General features: G+C 53.0%; 1 protein-coding gene across 1 annotated transcript in view; it reads right to left on the reverse strand.

Moving 5' to 3' along the window:
- DSCAML1 (DS cell adhesion molecule like 1) overlaps nucleotides 1-17,141 on the reverse strand; it is a 378,285-nt gene continuing 361,144 nt past the window's right edge. Inside the window, exons 21-33 of the mRNA XM_030918019.1 lie at nucleotides 16,657-16,810; nucleotides 12,238-12,355; nucleotides 11,685-11,848; nucleotides 11,311-11,409; nucleotides 10,336-10,524; nucleotides 9,573-9,860; nucleotides 8,092-8,247; nucleotides 5,947-5,977; nucleotides 5,645-5,763; nucleotides 4,858-5,010; nucleotides 4,044-4,238; nucleotides 2,932-3,243; nucleotides 1-1,032 (exon numbers count right to left, since the gene is read on the reverse strand). Of these exons, the coding sequence (XP_030773879.1) occupies nucleotides 557-1,032; nucleotides 2,932-3,243; nucleotides 4,044-4,238; nucleotides 4,858-5,010; nucleotides 5,645-5,763; nucleotides 5,947-5,977; nucleotides 8,092-8,247; nucleotides 9,573-9,860; nucleotides 10,336-10,524; nucleotides 11,311-11,409; nucleotides 11,685-11,848; nucleotides 12,238-12,355; nucleotides 16,657-16,810 (2,454 nt within the window). The 3' untranslated portion in view covers nucleotides 1-556. The remainder of the gene's footprint in view (nucleotides 1,033-2,931; nucleotides 3,244-4,043; nucleotides 4,239-4,857; nucleotides 5,011-5,644; nucleotides 5,764-5,946; nucleotides 5,978-8,091; nucleotides 8,248-9,572; nucleotides 9,861-10,335; nucleotides 10,525-11,310; nucleotides 11,410-11,684; nucleotides 11,849-12,237; nucleotides 12,356-16,656; nucleotides 16,811-17,141) is intronic.

A 17,141-nucleotide genomic window follows, 5' to 3' on the forward strand; every position in this document is an offset into this window, starting at 1 on the left:
TAGAAACATAACCTTTATTGCACACGGCGCTGGGTCTTTTTTCATAGAAAAAGGTATTAACACATAAGCATCTGCAAATTGAAGCAACTCCTGGTTTTCTTGGAACAGTAAAATCGCATGCAGTGTCTCTGAGTTGGGATTTTGGTCTTTGTCAAAACCACCTAGATTGGGGGAGGGTAAGGAGGAAGGAAAAAAATTGCTGAGTCTTTGTGCCTCTGTCTCAAAATAGGGTGAGAGAAATATATAGATATATAGCTTGTGGACGCGTTCCTGTCTGTCTATATATGTATATATATCTCCACACATATTTTGTGGGGTGGGGGATTTGACTTGTACTGTCAAATTCTTTGTGCCCTGGCTTCATGGAGAAGAAGAAAATAGTTTCATTTGTACAAAAGAGTTCTATGTACAGGCGTTCATGATTGGGGGTTTTTGTTTTGTCGTTGGTTGGTTTTTGTCTGTCAGTTGAATATAAATAATGCAGAAAAACAGCCGAGCTGGCGTGTGGGGCTGTGGCGCGGCACGGTCCAGGCGTGGGCTGCTCTTCCTGCCAGCGCTACACCAGGGTGTAGGATTTGGAGTAGGCCCCGGCCCCCTGCTTCTGAGACCTCCCTACCCCCGATGTGCTCATCTCGAGAAGCGAGTCCCTGGAGCCCCCCATTTTGGTGTGTGGACCCCCGGCTCGTGGAGGCTCAGTGCTGGGGGCCGGAGGGGCAGCGCTGGGGGCGGTGGGGGGCTCAGCCGGGGTGGGGCCGGGGGCTGGGGGGGCTGTGCCGGCTGGGGGTGCTGGCATGGCCAGAGTCCTCTGAGGTAAGGTGGCTGTGGAGGCGGCAGCGGGGGCCCCTGGGTGGGGGAGGCCCAAGGGCTTGCTGGCAGGGTCCAGGGTCAGGTGGCGAGCCTGGGTGTGGTAGGTTCGAGCCAGGTTCCGGATGGAGGCCTCACGGGGTGGGACCACGGGGCAGGGCTCACGTCCATCTGCCTTTCGAAAGAAGGCCTCTGACTTGGCATACAGGGGCAGGTTGCAGTAGTCACCTGGAATCACAGAGGCAGAGGATGTTAGAGGCAGAGGCTCATTCAGCCCTCACCCTATCGCCTGCCCCCAGTCTTCTCTCTGATCTGGCATAGGGGCCCCTCCACTGGGGGGCAATAAAGAGTAGTGGAAAGGTGGGGTACTTGGCCTTTCTGAGCCTTCGTTTCCTTATCTGTGAAATGGGGATGATCTTACTTCCCCACAGGATTATTGTGAGGGGCGAATGAGATGAGGTAGGTAAAGTGCTTTGCTACAGTGGCTGGTGCAGATAACAGCTGCCCAATACATGGATGCTTGTTGTTCAATGGTCACTAGAGGCTGGTCAGCTTCTGGTAGTGGAGAGCTCACTACTGCTAAGGACAAGGATGTCCTAATGGCTCTGGCTGGTGGAAAGCTTTTCTTTACCCTGAGGAGGAAAGGAATATCCTTCCCTGTCACCTCCCCACCATGGAGCCTGGTTCTGTCCTCTGAGGTCTCACAGAGTAAGGCGTCCCCCTCTTTCCCATGGCAGCCTTCCAGATGTTTGAAGTCAGCTACATGTCCTCTCTCCTCCCACTTGGTCACCTCTTCTCCAGGTGGAAAGTTCCTAATTTTTTTTTTTTTTTGAGACAGAGTGTCACTCTGTCGTCCAGGCTGGAGTGCATCGGCACGATCTCAGCTGACTGCAACCTCCGCTTCCTGAGTAGCTAGGATTACAGGCATGTGCCACCATGCCCAGCTAATTTCTGTATCTTTTAGTAGAGATGGGGTTTTGCCATGTTGGCCAGGCTGGTCTAGAACTCCTGACCTCAGGTGATCAGCCTGCCTTGGCCTCCCAAAGTGCTAGGGTTATAGGCGTGAGCCGCCGCACCCAACCTAGTAATTTCTTAAACTGCCTCCATGTGACATGCTTCTAAGACCTCTGTTGCCTGACCCCCCGTGCTCCATGGTTACCCTGCTTGCAAATGGGCCTCTTCCTCCAGGGGAGCTGGGCCAGGCACTTTCCTTAGATTTTCTTATTGAATCCTCACGACAGCCCCCAGGATTGGTTAATACCTGCCTGCACTTTACAAGTGAGGAAACTGTGGTTCAGAGAGATTAAATCATTTGCTTAAATTTGCACAGCCAAAAGGGGTGGGGGTGTCATTCAGGGCCACAGTCTCCAAAGTCTTTCCATTGCTCCAGGCTCTTCTTTCCATGACCCAGAGAGCCCCGCCCCCTGCCTCAGTTAGCATGGCTAGTGCTAAGCAGACCAGACTGCATTGTTTGATAGTCTGGGCCTTGCATGCTGTGACCCCAGCATCTGCTGATAGACTCCCCCTGGTCATCCTAGCCCTGCCCTGCCAGCCTCTAAGGGCATAGGCTCTGGTCAGGCCCCTGCGGTCAGGTAGTTCCCAGCCAGGCCAGGTCACTGCCTACCAAGAGATATGACCATGGTGGGCGGAGCTGCCAGGATTGATCGTTTGGGTCTGGATTAAATTCAAACAGCATCGAGACCAGAGACCCTTGGGCAGCTGACCCTGAAGGGATCTGTTTCCATCCTGGCACAGCTTCAGATAAAGGGGATGCTCACTACTGAATGAATGAGGCCTTACAACATGCTGCGGATGTATATCATTTCTAATACCCATCACAATAATGCAATGTAGATACTATCATTGGCATTTTACAAATGAGAAACTTAAGGCCACAGAGGTTAAATGGCTTACCCAAGGCCACAGACACAGGAAGAGGTCGAGCCAGGATGTGGACCCTGACCTTCCTTGCTCCTAAGTCCTTGCTGTTGGTACCACCCTGCACTGCCAAGGAGCCAAGCTGGGCTGGCAGGATCCTGGTACTGGTAGGACTAGATCTAGCCAGGGCTCATGGGGCTGGGGCCAGGGGGCAGGGGGCACTGCCTGGGAGGTGGTCTGAGCACTCACTCTTGTTGGCCCGGTGAGGGATGGGCACAGCCACGTTTTTGCCCCGGTCCGCATCCTGGGGCTTGGGTGGTGAGGCGGTAAAGCGGCAGATGCCAGGCTCTGAGGGTGTGCTCATGGACGTCATGCTGTCGGCGTTCTCGTTGGTGCCTGTGGTCATCTGGTCAGAGGAACTGTCAGAGATGAAGCACTCGGTGATCTCAAACTTGGCGTGCTGCAGCTGCTCCTCCAGCTTGGCATGTTCATAGGCCCGGGCCAGCTCCTCGTAGGTGGAAGAGGCACTCTCAGTGGACACCATGCTGTTCCTTCCTTTGTCTGGGGAGTTAAGAGGAAAGGAGTGGGTTATGGGGAGAAGGGTATAAGTGAGACTGACTGAGCACTTCCCCTGCCCGTAACCTCAGCAGCCGTCTGGAAGTCTGGTCATGGAGCATACCAGGCTGAGAAGATCCTATGAAGGTGGCAGTGGTGGCAGAAGTAGGAACTTTGACTCATGAAGGGCAGAACATCTTTCATTCTTGAATATAAGCGGCCAGGCGCGGTGGCTCAAGCCTGTAATCCCAGCACTTTGGGAGGCCGAGACGGGCAGATCACAAGGTCAGGAGATCGAGACCATCCTGGCTAACACGGTGAAACCCCGTCTCTACTAAAAAATACAAAAAAACTAGCTGGGCGAGGTGGCGGGCGCCTGTAGTCCCAGCTACTCGGGAGGCTGAGGCAGGAGAATGGCGTAAATCCGGGAGGCGGAGCTTGCAGTGAGCTGAGATCTGGCCACTGCACTCCAGCCTGGGCGACAGAGCGAGACTCCGCCTCAAAAAAAAAGAAAATAAGCAACCATCCCCTGGAACATTCAGCCCTTTTGCCAGCGAACATCATGTGTACCAGTTTCTCTGACAGTTTTTGGGAAAGCAAAATTAACTCCCTGACCAAGTAGAGGTCAGTGAGGTCAAGTGTTTTTGTCCCAGCCACACAGTGGGTCATTGACCAGCTAGACATGAAACTGACTTGTGCCTTGGCCCCATGAGCTGGTGGGTAGAAGCTGGAAGAATAGAAAGTGAGGGTGAATGATGGGGAACTGAGGGGAGGTGTTCAGGATGCCAGCAGGGCCTTAGGCACACCTGTGTCCTGGGACAGGCTGGCGCTGTAGCTGTCACTCTCAGTGACGGTGACACCATGCTGGGAGCCCACAGTGCGCCAGTCAGAGGTGAGGGTGCGAGCGGGTGTGGAGGCCTGGCACTTGGTCAGGGTCCACTGGCTTGAGTACCGGTTCCGGGTGCTGTGGGCTGACTTCACATTCTTCCTGGATACTGGATCTACACAGACAGAAGCAAGAAATTGCATCCTCCAACCGAAGGCACCCAGGCTTGGGCACCTGGCACTTACCAGAAAGGGCAAGGGGGAGCAAGGGAAGAGGCAGACACAGCCACAGAAGCTCCCTTGGGAATGCTGTCTTTCCTAACCACATCGCTGTCCCCAGAGGAGAAGAGCAATCAAGTCAAGGCGTGAGGGCAGTGGAGGGCATTCTCCCCACCCACCCCATCTTTTCCTTCCACCTGGGGGAGAATGTGATGTCCTTTCCTGCTGCCTCCTGACTGTCCATTCATTCCCTACAGTCCTTGATGTGTTCTCTCCTATGTCCAGATACACCGTGCTAGAGATAGAAAGACTCTTGGAGAACTCGAATACCCAATACTCTCAAAATTTCTACGTAAGGAAACAGGCCCAGAGAAATAAAGTTAGTGGTAGACCCAAGGTCACAGTTAGTAAATCTGCAATCGAGGTCTGCAGGTGCTAATTCCAGTGCTTTCCATTTTTTCATTCTATTCCATTATGCTGCTTCCTCCCTTTTAAAAAAAACACCATCTCTGTGTCACGCTATGCCCAAGGCACCCTGGGTGGGAAGACGGCTGTCTCCCTGGGGATAATGCATACTGGTTCCTGGCCGGATGTCAGACATGTCAATGAGGGGTCCTGTGCTCTGGATGAGGGCTGGGTGGTGCAAGGAGACGCCAGTACAGAAACTCTGTGGGTTGACAGCTTGGCTGAACTCAGCATCTGTCACAGGGATGGTGGCCTTGTCATCTCCTGGGGAAAGAAGGACAATTACCATGAGTCCTTGACAATTGTTTTTTAAAGCTCTGTTGGATGTGACTGAATTTCTCTTTGTCTTTATCCAATGTGTTTTTTGTTTGTGGATTTGTTTGTTTGTTTTTTTGAGACAGGGTCTCACTCTGTTGCCCAGGCTTAATTGTGATCATTGCTCACTGCAGCCACCTCAATTTCCTGGACTCAAGCTATCCTTCTACTTCAACCTCCCGAGTAGTTGAGACTACAGGATGTGTCACCATGCCTGGCTATTTTTTTTTTTTGTGGTAGAAATGGGATCTCACTATGTTGCCCAGGCTGGTCTCGAACTTCTGGCCTCAAGTGATCCTTCCTCCTTGGGCTCCCAAAGTGCTGGGATAACAGGCATGATCCACCACACCCAGGCTTTATCCAATGTTGAGTCACAGAAAGGCCAGCAATTCCCTCCGTTGGACAGAGGAGGAAACTTAGCCCTTGAGAGAAGCCACAATGAGTTCTAAGGTTGTTGAGTGGTTGATGGGGCTACTGCCAGAACCCTGGGCACTGCCATGAGGGTGGGTGTTTGACTTCCATGGATTGTAGCCTGGGGAAGCACATCCAGCATGACAGGGAGCTTGTGACACCTGTCACTCACCCAGCTGCTTGATGCCTTCTTTGTCCTCAATGAGCAGCTGGACCCTGGGGATGTCAATGTGTAGCCGTGGGCCCTGGGGTGGCCCTTTCACAGGGGTGTCAAAGCTTCTATTGTTCTTGCTGTGGGGAGAAAGACCAGGTGGGTGGCTCAGCAGCCATAAGGGGTTGGGGGAGGGGGCTTTGCAGGACAGTGGGATCTTAGAAGCCTGTCTCCTATTCTGGGAGTTCAGAGCGAGGCTCCTGAGTCCTCCTCAGGGGAGAGGGGAGAAGGGAGGAGAAAGGAAGCAGCTTGGTGATACCCACCTTATCAACATTTCTGCCAAACTCTTTGCATCTGCAAAACAGTAGAGGGAGAGGAGGGCTGGGTGAGAATGAAGTTTGAACAGGATGACAATGGGAGAGGCATGGGAAACAAGGTGGAGAATTCCTTAAAATGGGGCCAGGGCTGGTCTCCTAAGAAGCAGAAGGAGAAATGTAAGGACCTACAAAACAGCCTAAAACTTGATGCAGTTTCACTGCTCCCAATTCAGGATTTGGCTCAAGTCTGTTTTCCTTTCTTCAGATTTTATCTAATTGAGAGATCCTTCCCAAAGCACAGGGGGGCATAGCAAGTGCCCCATCTGCTTCATGAATTGACTCTACTTAAACATGACACCATAACAGGCTGGAAATGGATATCGGTGGAAAGTTTATCCTCAGTTATATCTTGGGGAGAGGAGAGAGTGGAGGATGTGGTAGACGTGGTCAATGGGAAGCCCCAGATGATTAAACTCGCATACCAACCAAGAGGCTTCACTTCCTCCTCTGAGGACTCTGTCCCCAAAAAGTCCATGGATGGATTTTGGGGCCCCTGCTTTGTCTCAGAGGAGCCTTGAATAGGATCAGGACTCTCAGGTTAGGAATTTGGAAAAGAGAATTAAAGGGCCTACTTAATTTATTAGACCCCTGATACCTGAGAATGAGCTGTCAGAATAAATCCCAATAGTTGTATGCATGCATCCAACCATCCAGTTATCTAGCTATCCACCCATCCATTGATCCATCCATCCATCCATTCATTCATTCATCCATCCATCTAACCATCTGCCATCCAATTATCCATTCATCCATCCAACCAACCATTAATTCATCAGCCACCTAGTCAACCATCTATCTCTCTGTCCATCCATCTACCCATTGATTCAACCAGTAATCCATTCAACCATCCACCCATGCATTCAACATCCATTCAATCATTCTTATATATTAAATCTTCCATCCAGCCACTCCTTTAACCATTCACCCAATCATCCCACAATTCCAATTGTTTTTCCATCCAGCCATCCATCCACCTTGTCATCCATCGATCTATCAGAATAGTCATCCGTCCATCCAAGCATCTGTTCAATCATCTACCCATCTGTTCAACTATTCATATAATCATTATCTAGCCATTCAACAATCTATCCACCCATCTATTAATTCAACCTTTTATTCAACCATCCTTACACTCAGCCAACTATTCAGCTATCCAACCATCCTTCCATCTATACATCCTTCCATTCAACCATTTTTTCAGCGATCCATTCAACCATCCAACCATGTAAATACCCATCTAGTCATTCGATTATCCACCCAGTCATCCATCCATCCATCCATCCAATCATCAACCATCCATTGAACCATCTGTTCATCCATTTACCCAATTCCTGAACACAATAGGGAGCATTAATCATTCCTCTTCTGTGCTACTATTGTCTCCTGGCTTCTCACATTAGATGATAAACTCTGTAAGAGTATGGCTTTGCTGTTCTTTATTGATCTCTATAGTCTTGCAATATCTGTGATGAAGCAGACTCAATAAAAGTTTTCCAAATAAGTGAAAGCATATTTATGAAGCAACTAGTAGGTGCCAGACACTGTATTAGGCCATGGGAAAATTGAGGTAAATCAGACCCATTCACAGTAGACTGTGGCATCAGGTAATGGAAAAAGGGGATAATATTCAAAATATTTAACACTTGACATGGTGCAGAAACTGCCCAGTTAGAACTGAGCATTGTACTAGAGGCTACCTGCAGGTCTATTCTTTAGTGGATGGGTCCTAGGAAAGTTGCAGGGATCCCGTGAGAGGGGATGGAGCATCCAGTGTGGAAAGGAGCAACATCTGTTTACCAACCAACATGGAAATGTTTAAATATTTAACAACCAACATGGCTTTAACCAGTGTGTACCTCTAAATATTAGCCCTGATTGGGGCAGGCACAAAGTCTTGGGGGCATAGAGGAGGAAGTGGTGAACGAAACCTTCTGAACTAAGGAGGTTTCAGAAAGTTGGAGTGACCACTCCTCCTTCAAGAGGACACAGGCACTCTGTATCATCCAGATGGTGCTGTGAGCCAGTGAAGTGGGGACAATGTGGCTGACAGCCAACACCCCCTCCTGGAAGGCCCATAGGAAGCTCCCCCACCTCGGAGTCGCTTCAGCCGCTTCTCCTTCCTCTTCTTGCGTACAATGAAGAGCAGTGCCACCCCCAGTGTGGCCAGGATAACGGGGCAGCCGATGGTGAACAGCTTCTTCACATCATCCCCTTCACCTTGAGCAGACTTGATGGGTGGAATGGTGCCTGAATGAGGGGAAAGAATAGAATTAGATGTTCCTTATGAGCCAGGTGCTGTGCAGAGCATCTCTTGGGTGAGGCAGACCTCTGACCTCTCTTGCTGACCTTGGGCTCTGACCTCCACCTCCTGGCACAGAGCCCTGGCCTTCCCCTCTGCTCCCCAAATTCTGGTCCTATCAGGACAGCCATGAACAGTTGTGTCGTTTTTATATTGCATTATATTAATGACTTCCTGGTACTGTTGTAGAATTAGCCTGAAGTCTCCTGGAGTTAGTCTCTCGCCTGTTGGAGTTCAGTGCTCATTCCTTGAGAGTGGATTGATGGGCTTAAATTCTCATATCCAGCTGCGATGGGGAGAACAAAGAGTGAAGCATGGTAGGAAGAAGTCAGGGCAGTGAACCCTGGGTTCTCTTTCCCAGATGGGGACAAAAACCACGACAAACCCTACATTCTCCCCCTGCTCACCCCTCCTGGGGCCATATCTGTTAACCTGAGTCTTCTGCAGGGAAACATGACAAGTTCTCCTGCCGACATAACCCTCTGCCAAGCCCTGATCCTTGCCTGTTTCAGAGCTTTGCTTAAGAATCACCTCCTTCATGAAGCCTTCCTTGCTTGAGTTCATCCCCTTCTGATACTGCTTTTGTTCTGTTTCCTTAACACATAGGTAGACTTGTGACAATGGGCTTCTATGAATTCAGCCTTCCATGTTCCTTCAATGGATGTGTGTGTGTATGTGTGTGTATGTGTATGTATATATGTATCCCTATGTGGCAGAGGCCACCTGCTGGCCAAAGCACTTAGGAACTGGTAGTATGCCTTTTCTGTGGATTCCGGAGGCTCCATGTTCAAAAACATGGTGGCCACTCAACCTTCACAGGACTCCAAGAGAGCAAGAAACAAATCAGTACAGGGTTAAGCCACCAGGTTTTGGTATTTGCGACTGCATCATAGGCTGTTCCCTCCTGGCTAATATTCCATATCAGCAGAAAGTTCTTAGAGGCCAGGACCTCAACCACACCTCTACCTCCCCCGTCACCTCCCTGAAACAATGCACAGTAATTGAGGACTGCAGCTTCAAAGACTCCATCTTTGGTATTACTGACCTATGTGTCCATCTGTAGTGGCCATTGGTGCATTGCCCACTTACCTGGCTGCAACCAACCTGATGTTCCCTTTGTCAACCCTTTCGCCTGTGGGCCAGCATTTCCCCCACCTGCATTCCTGCCTGTTTTTCTATTGGTCTGTCTCTTTATGTATCTGCCACTCTGCCCACTTCCTTTGCACCACCCTGCTCCAGCCTCTGTGCCATTCCTCCCACCCTGGCGACTCACTGCCATCGTAGTCCAGGGTGGCGAACTGGGCCGTTTCGTTGCCGCAGCCAGCGCTGTTGCAAGCCCTCATGCGCAGCTCGTACCATGTGGCCTCTCGCAGTTCCGTCAGAAACACCTCCCCGGAGCTGTTGGCCCGGAGGCCCTGCCAGGCCCAGGTCCCCTTGGGCCGATACTCCAGAACAATGGCTGTGATAGGGCAGCCCCCGTTGTTCCAGCCCTGCAGGTTAAGCCGAGCATGTGTGGAGTTGATGTGGGTGAAGAGGTGTTGGTCTTTGCTGAAGGAGGGCTCTGGCAGGCCGGAGGAGAGAGAGAGGTTAGAGAGACTCGGGGGGAGGCAGGACTGGGCTGAGCTGGAAAGGATTTCCCTGGGGCAGCTGGGATGGCAGTGGCTCCAGAATACATGTTTGGCACAGATTGGGTGGGGAAGCCCCAGGGGGCAGAGGAGGAAGAGGAGGGGAGGGAGGAAAGGGAAGAAAAGGGCAGGGCCTGGAGAGAGTCCTCAGCAGAGGAGGAAGGGAGCCGGGAAGAGGCAAAGGAGTGCCACCTTCGGCCACCCGGTGGGGAAGTGGAACTAGTTTTTCCTAATGGGATCTATTGGGATGCTGTGGTGAAGGGAAGGGGGCTGAGACTCCTCCCTTCAGGCTCCCTGCATCCCTGGACCCCTCCTTCCCCACCCAGCCACCTTCCGCCCCATACCCGGCCCCTCTACCCCACCCTCCCTGGGCCCGTCACTCCTTCCCTGCCCTGGTGGCCTGGGCCTCACCCCGCCCGTGGGTCTTGGCCTCGATGATCTCGCTGATGCGCCCAGAGCCCACACTGTTCTTGGCTGCCAACTTCACCTTGTACCATGTGCCACACTTGAGGCTATCCAGCTTGAAGGAGCGCTCGCTGGAGCTGATGAACACGTCCTTCCACTCCTCGCTGTTGTCCACCGAGTACTGTAGCACGAAGCCTGTGGAGGGTAGGCCTGATTCAGGTGGAGGCAGGGCAGGGCAACAGAAGCCCAGCCTCAGGTACCCCAACAGGGGGGCTGGGCTCCAGGGAGGGGGCAGAGTCAGGCCTTTGGTCATTGGAATGGGCATATACTCCTTAGAAGCAAAATTGGAAGGACCAGCCCCAGTCAACTCTCTGTATTAAACCAATCAATCAACAAAACACTGTAAGGGCCTTGGGTCCAGCCCTTTGGCAGGTTTGACGCTGTCACTTTGGCTGTAGTGTTAGGGGTTAGTGGCCCAGGTTGGGAGTGGAGAAAACCAGAGTTGTGAGGCTCACAAAGGGTCCTGCCTCTCTACTTCACGCATGGCCCCCTGAGCAGCAGGCTCAGCAGCACCTGGAGCCTGTTAGAAAGGCAGGTCCTCAGCCCCAGTCCAGGGTGCTGAGTCAGAGCTGCATTGTTACAAGGCTGCTTGGTGACGCAGACGCACACTCACGCTTGGAAAGCACTGATCTAGTCCATTTGTCTGCTTTGACAGATTGGGAAACCCAGACAGAAAGGGAAATGGGCTACTCCAGGGTCACACAGCTCACAGGTGGCATTGGAGGGGCAGGCGTACTAAATCCCAGATGCCTGGGCCATTGCAGTTCCCTTGGCACTTAAATGACTTCCTTGTGGGTCACTTGGCCCCCAGATCATTTCTGCCATTTGGAGACAAACGGCAGAAGTGGGTGAAGCCCCTTCCCTGCCCCAGGCCCAGAATTCCTTCCCCTGTCTTCCCCCCTCATCCAGACCACTCCTCACCTCGGATGGAGCTGCCCCCATTGTCACCTGGAATCCAGGTCAGGGTGATGGATGAAGCTGAGGTTTTGGAGACAGTGAGGCGTGGCTGGTCCGGGGGAACTGTGAGGGGAAGGCCACCACCCCTTAGCACAAGGGTGGACCCTGTGATGCGGTGGGGGGCTCCCCCCATGACAGGAAGGTGCTGGCTCTCCCACACCTTCACTCCCACTCCCCAGCTCTCCTGCCTCCCCTTCCACGTGCACCTCTGTTCCCCCAAAGGTCTATCTCTCCCTTGATTTATCTTCTTCCATTCGATGACATTCTCACGTAATGGAATTCCTACCCTTTCTCCGTCCCTGTCCGCACCAGGGGCCACCTGCCTCACAGAGCCTCACCTTGCACCAGAAGGTTGACGATGATGGTGTCAAAGCCACCGGTGTTGGTGGCCGTGCAGGTGTAGTAGCCGGAGTCCTCAGCCTTCACTGCACGTAGCAGCAGTGTGCCATTGGTGTGGATGAGCCGGTGCCCGTCCATGGACACCGGAATGGCTGAGTCTTCACTGCCGGGGGCGAGGATGGGGCGGGTGGGTCATGTCAAGCACCCTTTGTCCTGAGGCCCTCCCCCCGGTGTGTGGCAAAGAATGCTGGGAGTGGAAGGAGGCTTGCCAGGAGACACTGGGTTCTTGGGGCTTTGCTTAGCACTCCCTGGGGGTATGAGGTAACCCGGCCTCTTTAACCATCCGGGGAAGGGAGGTCCTTGGCTCCCAAGAGGGGAGCCAGGAGGCCAGGCCTGCTTGAGAGAGCAGTAGCAGTACACCCTGCAGGGCCTCCACAGGGCCTGGAGGCAACTGGGTCACCAGGGAGGAGGGCCCCAGACTCTCCTCCTCACACCTCTTCTACTATATCCCTCTTTGGGGCCACCCCATCCCTCCACGGTCCCGACACACACCTGTCCTTGGTCCACTTCACGGCAGGGGCTGGATCTCCCACTGAATTGCAAGGCAGCCGAACATCTTTCATCCAAGGGGTCGTCACGGTGCCCCCAAAGGAGATTATTTTTGCTGGAGCTACAGGGAGGAGAGGATGAGGGCCACGCCACTTCTACCCCTGCACAATATCCTTGCCTCCTTCCTCAGGGCTACCTGGATTTACAGTTCAAATCCTCCCTCCCCGATCTGACTTCCACCTTGGGCTTTTGGTAAGGGGTGGGTGTCAGGGAATATTGGCTGGGAGACGTTGACTCAAGAAACATTGATGAAATACCAGTTATGGTCAGGATGGCATGAGGCTCTGAGGATTGAAAAAATGAGTATGATTTATTCCCTGTCCTCACGTTGATCACCATCAAAGAGGGAGACAGATACTTAAGGAAAAATTATAACAGGGGCAAAATGCTATGGTAGGTGCAGGCACGAAGAAGCCCAGGGGTGCCAGGCAGGGGGAATTCGAATGCTGCCTGATAAGTGGGCGGTGGAGGTGATGGCCGGGAAGAGCATCTGGAATTGGAAGCTCTCACGTGAAGGCTAAGAAAGACTTTATATGCAGGGAAGGAAACGTATGTCAGGAAAAGGGAACAGCACTGAACAGAGACATGGAGACCTGAAGCTCATGGCAGGTGTGAGGATTTGCAAATACTCTGGGGTAACCAAAGCTTAAGTCCAGGGGGACGGGCAGGAGTAGAATCTTGGGGGCTTTGTTGGCAGGGCCAGGAGGTTGGACTTCCTCTTAGACAGCCACCACCAGAGGGTTATAAGAAGTGTCGGCCAGGCATAGTGGCTCACGCCTGTAATCCCAGCACTTTGGGAGGCTGTGACAGGCAGATCACCTGAGGTTGAGGTCAGAAGTTCAAGACCAGCCTGGCAAACATGGTGAAACCCTGTCTGTCTACTAAAAATACAAAAATTAGCCAGGCACGATGGCAGGTGCCTATAATCCCAGCTACTCGGGAGGCTGAGGCGAGAGAATCTCTTGAACCTGGGACGCGGAGGTTGTAGTGAGCCGAGATCATGCCACTGCACTCCAGGCTGGGTGGCAGAGCAAGACTGTCTCAACAACAAAAAAAGAAGGAGTGGTGTCCTCAGCCGATTTCAGATGCATCCTGGCTGCTTGCAGAGGATAGTTTGGTGGAAGGGGGTCCCAGAGGACACAGACCATGACATGATGGTGGCCAGAATGCAGGCTGGAGGTGATGTGTGGCAGTGGGGAGATGAGGGGCTCAGAGCAAGAGCTGACAAAACTTGGGGTCTGGCTGCTTTGGGGGAAGAGAGTGGGGAGGGGAGGATGGCTCCCAGGATTCTGGCTGGGCCACCGAGGTGAGTGATGGCACCCTCATGGGAACAGGGCACACTGGAGGAGGGGCAGGCTTGGTAGGAAGGCCCAGATGGCTTCACCTCATACTGAGTCCACAGTGCAGCCACAGCTGTAGCTAGACCTCAGGCGGGTGTGTGTTCTGGAGCACCAGAGAGATGCCTGGACCAAAGACGCTGATCTGGGAGTCAGCAGGCGTGATGAGGCCACAGGAGGGGATGCAGACTGAGAGGGAAGTGACCAACTCTAGGATCGGTATGCACAGGCAGAGAGGAGAGGACGGGAGTGCCCTGAGGGTGGCTGCGGAGGACTGGGTCAGCAGCATCACAGAAGGTGCGGGGCCACAGGTGCCCAGAGTGTGGTGGGTGGGTAAATGCATCTAGTGCCTGAGAGATCGCCAGGCCCAGATTTAAAGGAACCAAGTGCCCAAGTGCCTCAGAGAGTAGAGCAGGCCCATGAAGCTGGGGCCCTTCTTGGGTGGAGGGAGAGTGAGAGTGAGGAAGCAGCTGAGAGGTTTAGGTGCAGGGCGTGGGGGCTGGGCTCCTGTGCTGGTCATGCCAGTTGCCAAGGAGCTCTGAGAGAAGGGGAGTTCTGGGGTCTGCTTGGAGCAGTAGGGGCCCCAGACAGGCCCGGCAGAGGGGTCCACATGAAGACGGCCTCCAGGGGCGGGCAGTGAGAAGCCTGGGGGCTTTGTGGAGGTTCTCCGAGTTTCTCCAGAGATCAGCTTCTAGACCTGGTTTTGCCACAGGCTGGGGTTGGCTCCCTGAATCTCTGTGTGTCTCAGGGTGTGTGTGCATATGTGTGTGTATGTGTGTGCGTGTTTGTGCATCTGCATGTGTGTGCATATGCATGTGTTAGTGTATATGTGCATATGCATGTGTTTGAGTGTGCATGTGTTAGTGTGTATGTGCATATGTGAATGTGCACATGTATACATGTGTGTATGAGTATGTGCATGTGTACATGTATTAGTGTGTATAGTGTGTATGCATGTGTATATGCGTGTGCATATGTGTGTGCATGTATTAGTGTATACTGTGTGTGCGTGTGTATATGCGTGTGCATGTGTGTGCATGTATTAGTGTGTATAGTGTGTATGTGTGTGTATGCGTGTGCATGTGTGCATGTATTAGTGTGTATAGTGCATGAGCATGTGTATATGCATGTGCATATGTGTGTGCATGTATGAGTATATAGTGTGTGTGCGTGTATGTGTGCATGTGTGTGCATATATTAGTGTGTATAGTGTGTGTGCGTGTATGCATGTACATGTGCATGCATGTGTGTATAGTGTGTGTGCGTGTGTATATGCGTGTGCATGTGTGTGCATGTATTAGAGTGTATACTGTGTGTGCACGTGTGTATATGCATGTGCACGTATCAGTGTGTGTAGTGTGTACGTGTGTGTATGTGTGCATGTATTAGTGTGTATAGTGTGCGTGTGTATATGTGTGTGCATATGTGTGCATGTATTAGTGTATACTGTGTGCGTGTGTATGCATGTGTGTGCATGTTATTGGTGTGTATAGTGTGTGCGCATGTATACGTGTGTGCATGTGTGTGCATGTATTAGTGTGTATTGTGTGTGTACGTGTGTGCATATGTGTGTGCATGTATGTGCATGTATTAGTGTGTAGTGTGTACGTGTATGCACATTAGTATGTGTATGTGCATAAGTGTGTGAGTGCAGGTCTGTGTATAAGTGTGTGTGCATATGCGTGTGTTCATGTGTGTGCACAGCTGCCCTGTGAGGTGTGCAGCTGTGAGGTGACGCTGTGTAAATGTGTTCTAGAAAGTCCACAGCTCTCTAGGACCGTGTTTGTTTAATGCCCCCAGGAGAAGGGGCCAGCCTTCTGCAAAGATGTCCAGCCCTCACACTCCTGCCTCTGGGCCAGTGCCAGCTGTTCTGGAAAGGTGATAGGCTCTAGGCCCCTTCCCTTTCTGAAGAAGAGGTTGGTGGGAGGGGTAAGGGGGTGGTAGGAGGCCCTGAGGCTGTGTGGAAAGAGCCCTGACTTGGAGCTGGGAGAGCTAGCTCACTCCTTCCTGGCTGTCTTTCAGCCCATGCCACTCCTGCCTCAGGTTGCTCAGCTGTGGAATGGGTCAACAAGCCCTGCTGGCAGGACAGGTGGAAGCCCCTGGCCCACCATAGGCCCTCGATCAGATGCTGGCTGGCTAAGCCCGCGGCAGGGTAGGGGCTGGGGCTCTTGTGTTTGGGTCAAGAGAAGCTTGAGTTGCCCCGGTAGGATGGCCAGGCTGCGCAGGCACCACTTCCTCTCGTCTGGGCTGCGGCGGGTAAGAGAGTGGGGGAGTGAGGAGGGGCCCAGGGAGGCCCAGCAGCAAGTAGAAGACCTGTGGTCCTAGGCTAGTTGTGGCCAGTTCCTACGCCCCAGGGACGGGACAGGCGCTCAGCCTTGCAGCTCTACCTGTGCGGCTGCTGCAGCTTGCCCTGGGGATGAGGAAGTGTCATTCCTCTGAAAAGTGGGGGTACATCCCCCATGGCACACTCATGTCCCAGTCAGAGATTCAGTGGGACACTCCCTAAGAGGGTCTGATTCTAGCCCAGAGCCTCCTTCACAGCATGAGATCTGTAAAGGTCTGTGGATCGCAGCAATCCGCCACCGCTGGAACCACTCCTGCTGGGTGTCCAGTTCAGCATGGGGGCTCTCCTTTGAGCCTTGACTGCTCTGTGGGAGCAGCACACCCCGCTGTAGCCATCTCTGGAGGAGCTGAGCACTGGGACAAAGGCCCGGTTTTCAACTGGGGGTAGAGGCGACTCCCCTTTTTTCAAGTTGGGAGTAGGGTTTGGAGTCGGGAACTGAGTGCGCCCTGTCCACCCGCCCCAGGCAAGAGCTGGCTGCAGCCTGTTGTGAGGCTTTGCTGGAGTCAGGGGGCAGCAGAGGCCCAGTCTTGGTGTATCCAGGAGGCAGGCGAGTGGCCAGTTCCTCACAGTCGGGTCGCAGACAGAGAGGAGCAGGCAGAGCCCCTGTGTGGGGAGAACCAGAATTCTGGGAGGGAGCTTTTGGAAGTGTTTGCCCCTCTGCCCCAGCCTCAGGCTTCTCACCCTTGCCAGCAGGCTCGATGGTCACCTTCTCGCTGCTGTTGCCCCGGCCGGCAGAGGTGACGGCGGCCACCCATAGCAGATACTGCTGACCGCGGTTTAGGTGGGCGATACGGTAGAAGAGCTGCTCTGGACTTGTCTCGTACTCGCTGGGAGCCTGCGGGGCAGAGGCAAAGAAGCTCTAAGAAGCAGAACTGGGGCCCTCCAGCCTCCAAATCTTCCTCAGTGCCTGAGGCTCAGAGGAGAGGATGGTGGGGTCAGGTGGCAGGCAGGATTCTGTCCTATTTGCCCTTTCCAACTTTGGGAGATGCAGCGGACAGAGTGTGCCCTGGGCTTGGCCCTTGGGAGCTGATGGGCCTGCCTCGTGGTGTTGCTGGGTCAGCCTCAGTTTACCTCTTTAACTGATCCAGGCTCTGGCAACTGTGGCTCAGGACAGGGGATGTGAATGATTTAGGTGAGGGATGGGGTAGCCAGGAGAAGGGACAGGG

This window comes from Rhinopithecus roxellana, chromosome 15, assembly GCF_007565055.1.
Source record: "Rhinopithecus roxellana isolate Shanxi Qingling chromosome 15, ASM756505v1, whole genome shotgun sequence".
Lineage (NCBI taxonomy): Eukaryota > Metazoa > Chordata > Mammalia > Primates > Cercopithecidae > Rhinopithecus > Rhinopithecus roxellana.